We start from the raw sequence: 12,732 nt of genomic DNA, 5'->3' as shown, positions 1-12,732 counted from the left end.
GATGAATTACCTGGTAAAATCGGATGTCAAAAATACCGGAAACAAATTAACATAGACCGGAAATACAGAAAATAACTAAAAATAAAATTTTCAAACGAGACAGACAAACGAAATAAATGTTACAGGATTTATGCTCCACGTGCCATACGGACCGTTCTCCACCCGGAATTTAGATCTACGTAGACGTGACGTAAGAGTGATTAGGTGTCATGTGAGTTTTGAAAAGTCTTACCACAGGCAGCCCATGGATGATAAAAAGAGCAATGAGAAGCCCTTACTCAACGGGGAAGTACCAGATTATGCAAGGGTTCACAGGAGTTGCACGTCAGGATTATTATCTGTTTTGCAAAAATATAGCCAGTCAGAATTAAGGAAATTCGAAAAACTGAAGTGTCACTTTTCCTCTTGAAATTATGGATTTCAGAATAATGAGTTTCATATTTTTATTGCCGACATTTGAGTTGTTGATGCTCCATTTCCACCTTATTGCAGTGAAATCATTTCTACGTTACTATTTCAGACCAACTGCACGTTCTAAGTGATTTTTGATCTTTTATGACCAGACAGACAGACAGACAGACAGACAGACAGACAGACAGACAGACAGACATATTTTATTTGGCATTTTGTACAAAGTTGCACATCAACTTAGTTCCAAATAAGTTACGAATATATACGTATGTTTATGTATGTGCATAATATCTATATTCACATATTCCACACATACACGTCATACGTACATATATATTCTGTATATATAAATGTTCATATATGACCATCCACCTGTACAACCCCATCCCTCCCCCCCAATAAAAACACGCTCATTCATGTTCATACTAACTTTATTGATTATCACATTGGTTATTCCCCGGCGTTCTTTTAGCTTACTACATATTTTGTCAAAAACCGATAATGGGCTTCCTGTGTCAAATCTACCTATTGACCTACACTAGTGGGAGATCTAGACGGATAGGTCAGTCTTAGCGGATTCCAATGGCAGTAGCGTGATAGCCGTCCTTGATCCAGCGGTTGCTAGAGGTGTAGCAGCCACAGCCTCCAAAGTGCAACTCGGTCAGGAAGAAGAACTGATTGGGCATGATACGGTCTGGATTGGTGATGGGGATGGCCCTAGAACGCCAGTCCACGGCAACACCAGAACTCTCATATACCAGATTCGGATGAAAGCCACTTGGGTTTTGTAGGTTATGGTTTGGCATGAACGCAAACAAGCTGTTAGGGGATATGCCACATTTTCTGAACTGGATCGTGTGCCCGTTGGCTTTAAAGCCTTGGATTTTTTTGTTCCTGGCAGCCGATACAGGGATGATACCGAGGAAGATGTACTCTCCCATGAAGGCGTTCTTCGGAGCAGTGTAGCCCGAAAAACTGTTGACCAAAACTCCAAAATCAGTATTGGCAAAGGATGGATGGGGTTGGATCAGGGTGTATGCCTCGCTACGATCGTTTTTCTTTTGTAACTTGAGCAACACGTTCTTTTTGTCAAGGAATAAAGCCCTGACGATTCGCGTGGCGTAGGGTAATCTGGTGAAGCTGCGAGGAAGGAACGTGAAGCCACCACCACTGATCGCCATCTCGCAGTACACCTCAATGGGGTCAATATCGGGGATTGGTTGAATCTTGTACACACCGCTCACTGAATGTCTTGGTAGGGTCTGACAACTCCTGGGGTACTAGTGGAAAACCTCGAATTAATCACTGTTGTACAACAAGTAGCATTCGTAGCTGATTTAGGGGGCTCCCCTCTCACGGCATGCACCCTATACCTAGATTGTCCCCTACCCCTACCCCCTAGAGCCTACTAACTACAGCAAGCTATGCCTTGTACCAAGCCCCCTCCGCAGGCTACTCCATATATTCTATATTCTCTGTTGCGATCCCTGTATTAAATTTCATGGCAGAGAAGAACTAGGAACGAGAGAGGAGAAGGAGGAGTGGGGACGAGGGAGGGAGAGAAAGCGAGAGGAGTAGCATCTCCTCTTCTTCTTTCTCACTCCCCCTTCCTCTTCCTCCTTCGTCTTTTTGTCCTCGCCACAGGAAGCCCAAGGAGCAAAAAGAGTCACCCATGGTCTGTCAGACTTAGAGCCAAGAACAGAAGTTATAACTTAACTTGAACTTGACTTACTAGTTATCTGTGTGAAAGTGTGTGATTATATATTACCTTCCCTTGTACACCACAAGCAGGATTACTCCAGCTCCCCTGCAGACAAATGCACAGTCCGATGAGAACAACAAATGAAGACTTCATCTGGAAAAAAAATCTTAATTAATGAAAAAATGAATCAAAACGGAAATAACTTTATTGGAAAAACTATTAAAAATTATTATGTTATATTTGCTAAAATATTACTAACTTAAAAGATATAATTAAAGTGTATATGACACGAAAACATTTCATCGTTTAAAATGTATAGTTTGTTAATAATAATAAATACATCGTAATAAAATTTGTTTCAAAAGCTTAATTCTTGAGATATGTGAGAAAATTAAGCCCAATTTGTGACGTCATTTTGTTGACACGTACTCTAGATTCAGTAGTAATGCACTAAATATAAATTGTAATTCGTATAAAATAACAACAAAAGGCATATTATATTCAGCTTCATTTGATAGCTTACGTAGTACTCTTCAAATGTTGGGAAACTGAAAAGTGTACTAGCTACCTGAAATTAAGATTCTGCATTCAAACAAATTTCGTGTATTTGCAACTAAATCTGGAGACTTGTAAACAAAATGACGTCACAACTTGTGCTAAATTTTCTTGAATTTCTAGAGAAATACGTTTTTGAAACAAATTTTACTGTGATATTCTTATTCATGCCAATAAAATACACATTTTTAATATTAAGTCCAAGTCTAAGTCTTCGAAAGTGAGAGAAAGAGTAAGGGAAAGAGAATAAAAAACATGATATGCGAATGGATAGACCAAATGCACTTGGGCGTAATGCTTTCCCAATTCAGATTACATGTCATATCTAAGATTATTTTTTGTTTAAGGTGGCTGCCTACTTTTAAACGTTCGATTTGAGCCGACGATGTGCGCACGCTCAAAAACCGCTGAAAAATCTACAAGATTTTATTGAAGAACCATACGCGTTTTGAGCTTCAACAGGGGCAAGACCCTCAAATTTTGCGAAGTTTTAAAAAAAGTTTAAATCGTGTTCCAAAAGTAGGCAGTCACCTTAACGGTTAAGCATAACAAGATACTTGAACTGGATACCACTCAAACGAAGTTAAGAGCTGCATGTATTTATAGATAGATAGATAGCTTTATTTATCCACGGGTAGATCCTTCAGGAGAAATTACACTAACTAATTACACACACTTACTGACGTTTCGGACGCTAGTCCTTCGTCGGAGTAAAAGAGCTCTTTTACTCTTTTGCTCTTTTACTCCGACGAAGGACTAGCGTCCGAAACGTCAGTAAGTTTTTTCATCTTTTCACGGTGTATAATTTACCTTTTCATCATTACTGTTTCATTAGAAACACCGACGCACTCACACTAGTTTTTAGCTAGTTATGTCTTTTTAGACTATGCTAGAGTACAAACACTAAAAGTGTGCTAACACATTGCATTATTTAGTAGTAAATAGTGCTAATTAAACAATAGAAAACAATAGGATTAGCACGTAATTTAGCAGCATTTAGTGGTATTTATGTTACACACTTATAGTGTTTGTACTCTACTTTACACTCATTAGACTAAACTAAACTATATATGTATTTACAGTTATAAAATAGTATGTATTACTCAAAAGAAAAAAAAAACCTGCTTTACAAGGATGCCGTGCCTGATGGTTAAATTTTATGTTGTAGCATTAAAGATTTAAAAGACTTTCATAGTTGTAGCTGTTCTCAGTTCATTTGGTAAACTCTTCCAGGGAAAGCCACCCCTATAACTGAAGCTTTTTTTTAAAAACAATTCGTCCGTGGCAGGGGCAGAACTATCTAATTACGTTCTGTTTCTTAAATCGTATTTATTTACCTTGCTACGATCAATAAATTTTGAGGAAAGATAATCTGGAGTCAGGTTATTTAAAGTTTTGAACATCATTAGTGATTTGGCAAAAGCCCTTTGTTGTTGTAAGGGTACCCAGCCTAAACTACGAAATATATCATTCGCTCGTGCATTATAGTTTGAGAAGGTTATGATTCGCGCAGCATGATTTTGAAGCTTCTGTAGTTTATCTGCGAGACCTTTGTTGCATCCATCCCATACTGCGCTGCAATAATCAAAATCTAAACTTTTCAAGGGGATGACACGTGTTCTTAAATGAGAACCACCATTGCGGCGCCCTAGGGGATTTAATCATAACAAGAACTAACACGTTTTAAAACCTAGATTCAACATCCAGAAAACAGATACTGACGTTGCAAATCAACTGACTAACCTTACGAAATAAGCTAATCATGGCTGAATATGTGAGCAGTGATTACACTATTGAAAGCAAGACTTTAACGTGTAGCGCCAAAACAAAAATTCGTCAGAATTAGAAAACAAAAGTGATAATAATAATTAAATTAAGAGGAAATTTTTTCAATAATGAGCAATAATGGCAAAAAGCGCCAAAAACTACTGGACTTTCGTATGAGTTTTGATCCCAATTTTCGTTTTGGGTTAACACTCAAAACCTTTTTTAAACAGTTAGAAACTTATGTATTATGATAAAATGCCTGTTTGAAGCGGTATTTTCAATTGTACAAAGATGAATGTTGCTTTGATGAGTGTTAGAATGTTGCTTTGTTAGGCTTTTTTATAGAAAATATATGGGAAATAAGCAAATGAAAGCCTATAAACCTCATTTTCGAATAAAATTTTTGCTTTAAGAATTTGGTTTAGTGAAACGGAAACGTTGACCAGTAAAAAAAAAAGTTTAAAAAAAAGTTAAAAAAAAAAGTTTATGAAGAGAAATCGCAAAATTTTTTGATCAAGTAGTAAGTAGAAAAACAAAATAATTTGTCATTTGGTGAGAAGGTTTGCAAAAAGCAAAGCGAGATGCAGGGAAACGCCGATAAAAGCCTGGCTTCCCCGATGGCGGAAAGGAAAAACGGAAATCTTAATCCCTCTATTAATGTTAAGCTTATATTCTGTATAATAGCTAAAACTAACAGGTATATAACTATTCAATGAACGATAGATGATAGATAGATAGTTTATTGACTAAAAACATAGCAGTCATAGGCTGAATTACGTCTAGCTTACACTATGGCAAACGGTGATAAATAACGAACTTTTCGATCAAATTAATCGAAACGCAGCCAATCAGTCCTCACCTTACAAACAGGATAATATTCGATGCCGTCTCGCTTGGCCAAGAGCTTGTCTTCATGTACTTCACGGGAATAAAAACTTAAGCAGTGACTACAGTAGTGCAGTTTTCGTACGACTGTGAAAAGCTCAGTGCCGTATGCGTGCCTTGCCGCGACCGTGATGCTTTCTAGAATTTTGATTGGCTGATTTTTTTTCGTGCAATGTGATTGGTCTGACAGTGCCATGACCTTGGCGTGACCGTGTCTGCGCCGGTTTTATGCCGTGTTCCGTGTATTTGATTGGATGGAGAGTAAATTTTCGAGCGGTGTGATTAGTCTGTCGTATCCCATGCCGTGAGGTTTTCACAGTCATACAAAAACTTCTCTATAAATATAAACTTGTACTGTATGTTACGTGGTTCGTAGGTCCTTAAAAGAGGTCGGTACTCCACTTACAAAACAATGGGATTGTTTACTGCTGGAAGTGTCTAATGCTATGTATAATACTCAAAAACTCAAACCACAGTCAACATGACAACAGATAAGGCTGCCAAAGAACTTTACTATGTTTAGGCGCGCAAGTAATTTCACTCTATAGCTAAGGGTTCTTTTACATATTTTTTTTCATTTCACTATTAAAAAATTCCCGTACAGCGTCATACGAAGCTTTTTTTCTTTTCCTTTCTTTTTCCTTTTTTTTTTGCACGTCCACACGTATCCGTTTTCGAAAAGTCGCGTTTCAAAGATACGCAATTTGTTAGAGCTAGAACTGAAGTCTGATAAGGGACAGCTATGTGATTTTTTTCATTGGGGGAGGGGTGGGAGAGGGCTGAGTAATTCGCAGTAGATTTAAAATTGTTGGTTGTGGGCCTTGCAATGATAGAGACATTTAAATAATTGCCCAAGGTGTTAAAGAACCTCTCCAATCCAGATAATTGCAAGGTCAGCGCCGTTCTCGCTTCGATACACACAGGCATGGTTACCTTTCAAGATGGCGCAGGGAACTGTGAAGGATATTCAACGCGACAGACCACGGCAGAGAGAGAGGGAAAGAGAATAAGAAACAGGATATGCGAATGATAGACCAAATTCACTTCGGCGTAATGCTTTCCCAATAGGACGTCTGCACGATGCCGTCATTGACTTGACTACTACCAAGAGAAAATGAACTAAGAGAAGCAGTCCCCGTGCCCCATCATGTGCACACTTTGATGCTATTTTTAGAATCTATTCTAAAAATATCATCCAATGATATCATTTATTTGATCTTTTGGTTTTCTGCACGCGCATAGTACGCGCGCGCTCTACGCTGTTTGCTAACGTTTTCTTGTGCTTTTCTTATGTTCAAATGTTCAAATCTGCCCTCAAGATGACGATGTAGGTCGAAAGATTTGAAAAATAAATGTAAAAATACTCCAGAAATTTGAACAAATTACTACTTCAATTTCCAGTCGTATTTGCCAAGCTTTCGACGTGCACATTCATATTCAGTGTAGAGTCGCGCGAAATAACGGAAAAACCAAAAAAAAAAAAAAAACCAAAAAAAACCAACAAACAAACAAAAAAAAAAAAAAAAAAAAAACACGAGAAAACAGCGTAGAGCGCGTGCAGAAAAACAAATGGTTTAAAAATAGCATCAAACTGTGCACATGATGGTAACAAGGCTATATAGGGGGGATTCCTTCTCTTAGTTCATTTTCTCTTGCTACTACCAGACTCCGGATCCCTTGCACACTTTCTTTTGTTCACTTAATGGAAGCCTACGCGCGAACGTTTGGAACAAAAATTACGCCACCGGAAGTGATTAGAAAAAATAAGATTCATAAGATAATACTTGCAGACTCTATGATTGCATGAATTTGAGGGTTTTGCCCTGTTGAAGCTCAAAACGTGCACGGTTCTTCAATAAAATCTTGTAGATTTTTCAGCGGTTTTTGAGCGCGCGCACATCGTGGGCTCAAATCGAACGTTCAAAAGTAGACAGTCATCTTAATTACCATCAATTGTCTTACTATTCTTAATACAAATTTAAATGAGAAAGAAAATTCGCGAAGCATCTTGATAGTGGAATTCAAATGGTGCCATCATGCAAACATTGATAAGGGCTTTTGACGGTATGTTGTTGTAGATGACTATTGAGAGCACCTTTCTCTGCAAATGCCCTGTCGCAATGCGAACATTTATATGGCTTTTCACCGGTATGTGATCGTAACACATGAAAGTCAAGATGACCTTTCCACTTAATTGTTTTACTGCAATAAGCTCAGTTATGAATGTTGGTATTCCTTTTGTGCTGAGGTTGTACATTTGGTAGAAGTTCCTTCCTTCCTTTCACCTCAGTAATTATGGTACTCGATGACTCATCCATCTCAAGGTGTTCATTATCTTCATCAAGGTTATCGTGAACATCAGTGTTATTCAATGTGTTCTGCTCATTGACGTCACTTGCATCACCATTGGTTACTTCTTCTTTTATTTCAATACTTTCACTTTCTCTATTTTCCATTTCTCTTTGCTGAGGTTGTACATTTTGTACAACATCCTTCCTTCCTTCCTTCCTTTCATCCTAGTAATTATGGTACTTGTATTATGGGCTTCAAAGCGGATGATCAAGCAGAAACGTTAAGATAAGTTCACTAATGCAAACTTGAACTATTGCCACGATTATCTGGACTACATGCACTAAGTTGATCCGTTCAAACTGAAGATTTTCGACAAGACCGGTACTTCTTTTTACGAGTGTAACAAGAGCTACGATCACTTACTCCAGACAGTTTTATCCTCACGTGCTACACAAAAATCTCATCACGTGGCAAACAAATCTACCGCCGCGAGACATGCATTCGAACAGATGTTTTACCACTTTAGTGATTTCCATAATTATATTACAATATTAAAGTTAACGTTCGTCATGCTATACTACGTGCCCAAATAGTTGTCACGTGTTATCATTATCATGTGTTCGTAAATGAACATGTAAGTCCCAGTTGATTGTAAATCCTTTGTCACAATACGAGCATTTATATTTCTTGTCACGGGTATGGGTACGTAGATGCATTTTAAGGGAAGATTTCGTTGTAAATGCCTTGTCACAATTAGAGTATTTATATGGCTTTTCACCGGTATGTGTTCGTAGATGACGAACCAGAGCACTTTTGTGTTCAAATGCCTTTTCACAGTGCGAACATTTATATGGCTTTTGACCGGTATGTGTTCGTAGATGTCTAGCGAGAGTATCTTTCTTGCAAATACCTTGCCACAATACCAACATTCAAATGGCTTTTCACCGGTATGTGTTCGTAGATGAGTATCAAGACCACCTTTCTGTACAAATGCTTTGTCCCAATACGAACATTCATATGGCTTCACCGGTATGTGTTCGCAAATGAACCTCGAGATCATTTTTCTGTGAAAATGCCTTTTCGCAATACGAACATCCATATGTTTTTTCACCGGTATGTGTTCGTATATGCCTATCGAGAGTATCTTTTCGTGCAAATACCTTGCCACAATACGAACATTCATATGGCTTTTCATTGGTATGTGTTCGTAAATGACGGTCGTGAGTACGTTTTTGTGCAAACGTCCTGCCACAATACGAACATTCATATGGCTTTTTACCGGTATGTGTTCGCAGATGAACCTTGAGGGCTCTTTTCTGTGGAAATGCCTTTTTGCAATACGAACATTCATATGGCTTTTCACCGGTATGTGTTCGTAGATGAGTATCAAGATCACCTTTCAGTACAAATACTTTGTCACAATACGAACATTCATATGGCTTTTCACAGGTATGTGTTCGCAAATGAAGCTTGAGATTTTCTTTCTGTGCAAATGCCTTTGCGCAATACGAACATTCATATGGCTTTTGACCGGTATGTGATCGTAGATGAGTATCGAGACCAGATTTCTGTGAAAATGCTTTGTCACAATGCGAACATTCATATGGCTTTTCACCGGTATGTGTTCGTAGATGACTATCGAGACCTCCTTTCTGTGAAAATGCTTTGTCACAATACGAACATTCATATGGCTTTTCACCGGTATGTGTTCGTAGATGAACCTTGAGCTCACGTTTCTGTGGAAATGCCTTTTTGCAATGCGGACATTCATATGGCTTTTCACCGGTATGTGTTCGTAGATGACGAACGAGACAACCTTTCTGTGTAAATGCCTTGTCACAATACGAACATTAATATGGCTTTTCATCGGTATGTGTTCTTATATGGATTTTCAAAAACGTTCTCGTAGTAAATACCTTTTCACAATACGAACATTCATATGGCTTTTCTCCGGTATGTTTTCGTAGATGAGTATCGAGACCACCTTTCTGTGCAAATGCCTTGTCACAATACGAACATTCATATGGCTTTTCACAGGTATGTGTTCGTAGATGACTATCTAGACCACCTTTCTGTGCAAATGCCTTGTTACAATCCGAACATTCATATGGCTTTTCACCGGTATGTTTTCGTAGATGACAATGAAGACCACCTTTCCGTGCAAATGCCTTGTCACAATACGAACATTTATATGTTTTTTTACTGGTATGTGTTCTTAGGGTATGCAGTTTAAGCTTGCGTTTGCCTTTAAATGCCTTATCACGATACGCACATTTATATGGCTTTTTGACGGTATGTGTTCGTCGTAGATGACGATCGAGAGTACCTTTTCGTGCAAATGCCTTGTCACAATACGAACATTCATATGGCTTTTCACCGGTATGCGTTCGAACATGAACATCAAGATAACTTTTCCAGTTAAATGTTCTACTGCAATAAGGACAGTTATGTATGTTGGTATTCCTTTGTTGCTGAGGTTGTACATTTGGTAGAAGTCCCTTCCTAATTCCTTTCATGGAACTTAATGACTCATCCATCTCTTCATTAACTTCATCAAAGTTACTTTCAACATCAGTGTTATTCAATAGGTTCTGCTCATTGACATCGATCGTATCACCATCCACTACTTCTTTTTTTATTTCAATACTTTCACTTTCTCTAGTTTCCATTTCTCTTTGCTGAAGTTGTATATTTTGTACAACATCCTTCCTTCCTTTCATCTCAGTAATTATGGTACTCAATGACTCATTAATCTCAAAGTCTTCACTAACTTCATCAAGGTTATCGTCAACATCAGTGTTATTCAATGTGTTCTGCTCATTGACATCATTTGCATCATCATCGCTTACTTCTTCTATTTCATGGCTTTTGCTTTCTCTATTTTCCATATCTCTTTTATTTTCAAAATACATTGAAGTACAATGATTAACACAGCCGTAGTCTTCAGTCTGTGTAGCCACACTACACAGTTCCTTTGATTCTGGAGGTACATCACTGGTCTGTACTCTGAGTACGGTGTTCTACATTAACAAATAAGACATTAGAACCATCCCATTTCTATGCCAATATCTGTTAGCTTAACGTTTTTATGCACCTGACCTTAGAACTCACTCTCTATCAGGATATTAAATATAGGTAACAGTCAAAAGGTATGGGAAGAAAAGGTATGGATGGGAAGGTATGGGATGAGAAGGTATGGGATGAGAAGGTATGGGATGGGAAGGTATGGGATGGGAAGGTATGGGATGGGAAGGTATGGGATGGTAAGGTATGGGATGGGAAGGTATGGGATGGGAAGGTACTGTATGGGAAGGTATGGGATGGGAAGGTATAGCATGGGAAAGTTGACATGGGAAGGCATGGGATGAGAAGGTATGGGATGGGAAGGTATGGGATGGGAAGGTATGGGATGGGAAGGAAAGGTATGGGATTAGACTCTTCCACAGTCTCTCGCTCAGCTGTTCTGTCTCCACACTTTGAGACTGTAATGGTACAATGACTGAAAGGACTTATGGGTCCCGAAAACTTGGACCCAGCTTGCTTTGGGATCCAAAATACTCGTCCACCGTCTCTCTCGTTTTCGCTGCCATCTTGAAAATATTGAAATGAGAGAGAGACTGTGGACGAGTATTTTGGTTCCCAAAGCATGCTGGGTCCAAGCTTTCGGGACCTATAAGTCTTTTTTGTTATTGTACCATTACAGCCTCTAAGCGTGGAGACAGAACGGCCGATCAAGAGACTGTGGATTGGAAAGGACAGGACAGGAGAAGACAGTATGGAAGAGGATACTATAGGGAATAACAAAACGGAACATAACAAAATAATAATATGAAGAATAATTAATCTGAATAATCTATCAAGAACAAACTTACCTCAGAGGTAGAAGGATCTTCATGCCAACTGGCGATGTTGTCATAAGACAAAAAATCCATTTCATCTGAATCCCTTTCTTCTCTCTTTATATGGACATGTGACTCCATTTTACTGAAATAAATATCAAGTCACATTATTAGCAAGGATGTATCATGAAGTGAAATGTCTGACTGCAGAGCAAGGAAAGTGGAAAATAGAGCAGCATGATGGTTCCTTCCGCATTTCTGTAACATACCTCATAGCTACAGGCATAAATTTCTTGTTTGACCAGGCACACAGGGGAAAAAATCGGACTCCCAAATTGGGAATTTGTTGGGAATTTTCTTGAACTTCCAACGAATTCCCATCCAATTCCCAGAGAGGGCGAAATTGGGAACGTAGCACTGATTCTTAATGTTAGTTAGTTGGGAATTTTGTTTTTCTATTGGGTATTAGAAGGAAATTCCCAACAATAAATCCCAACGTTGGTGTTTGAATTCGGAATTCAAGGAAATTGCCAACAATTCCCAATATGGGAATCTGTTTTTTTTTTTCCCTGTGGAAAACGCAGAATATTTACAATGTAAATATTTGAGTATCAGTCCAATTATTTAACAATTATTACCCAAAAGGGAAATGAATATGGTCTTACATGTATATATCACTGGTCACTCAACCAATCACAGCAGCCGAAACTCTATATTCAAGTGTAAAATTTTACTAAATATTTACAGCTCACAATCGAAACATGAACAATTCTTTTCATGACTATCCAATCAGTGCTCTCCCTAAAAACAACAGGATCAAGCATTTTAATGCACCAGCCAATCACAAATGTCAGAAAGTCTTATATTATTCAACATGACTGCTGAGTCTTTTGTTATCTGATCTATTAATATTAGTGTTTATTCATTTATTGTATATTTTCTATGATTATTTTGCTGCTTATTTATTTAATTCTTGTAATATATTTAATATTTTTTCTTATATGAATATAATTATATTGTAATTAGAATTAATATACCTCTCTCGACAATCAAATTTTATATAATTATTGTAAATATGCTAGCTGCCTATCTTGACTAACCTTTAGGTTATTATAGGTAGCTTGTGCCTGAATTCTTGTTAATTTATATATCTATGACTTGTAAATATCAAACTGAGGTACCAAATAATAAAGTATGTATGTATATGTATATTATTTCATTCTCTTGGGAATGATTGAAAATCAGCAATATCTGTCTTTAATTTTGTTTGGGGCTTTTCAA

General features: G+C 37.8%; 1 protein-coding gene and 1 pseudogene across 2 annotated transcripts in view; both read right to left on the bottom strand.

Annotated features, from left to right (window-relative positions):
- Window positions 1–824: 824 nt before the first annotated feature.
- Window positions 825–5,537, bottom strand: LOC116306407 (uncharacterized). The gene is made up of 3 exons (XM_031716457.2): window positions 5,295–5,537; window positions 2,180–2,266; window positions 825–1,691 (listed from the first exon to the last, which is right to left on the bottom strand). Exons 1-3 carry the CDS (start codon window positions 5,514–5,516, stop codon window positions 981–983), a joined length of 1,020 nt encoding a protein of 339 aa, XP_031572317.2. The 5' UTR covers window positions 5,517–5,537; the 3' UTR covers window positions 825–980.
- A 275-nt stretch (window positions 5,538–5,812) lies between these two features.
- Window positions 5,813–12,732, bottom strand: part of LOC116306409 (uncharacterized) — a 35,939-nt pseudogene continuing 29,019 nt past the window's right edge. The window contains exons 5-6 of the transcript XR_016119302.1: window positions 11,485–11,596; window positions 5,813–10,632 (exon numbers count right to left, since the gene is read on the bottom strand). The product of XR_016119302.1 is annotated as an uncharacterized LOC116306409 (transcript). The remainder of the gene's footprint in view (window positions 10,633–11,484; window positions 11,597–12,732) is intronic.

This window comes from Actinia tenebrosa, unplaced genomic scaffold (genome assembly GCF_029948245.1).
Source record: "Actinia tenebrosa isolate PJP-AT-01 unplaced genomic scaffold, QUT_ActTen_1.0 PGA_scaffold11__36_contigs__length_13525064, whole genome shotgun sequence".
Lineage (NCBI taxonomy): Eukaryota > Metazoa > Cnidaria > Anthozoa > Actiniaria > Actiniidae > Actinia > Actinia tenebrosa.
The sequence above is the reverse complement of the archived record's forward strand: the minus strand, read 5'-3'. Positions and strand labels throughout refer to the sequence as shown.

Bases quoted from the DNA above. Each gene is read 5' to 3' on its own strand.
- LOC116306407 (XM_031716457.2), bottom strand. From the start codon at position 5,516: ATGGCACTGTCAGACCAATCACATTGCACGAAAAAAAATCAGCCAATC. The intron at 2,267-5,294 runs GTGAGGACTGAT...TTTTTTTTCCAG, and splicing joins AATATTATCCTGTTTGTAAG to ATGAAGTCTTCATTTGTTGT. The intron at 1,692-2,179 runs GTAATATATAAT...GTTTTCCACTAG, and splicing joins CTTGTGGTGTACAAGGGAAG to TACCCCAGGAGTTGTCAGAC.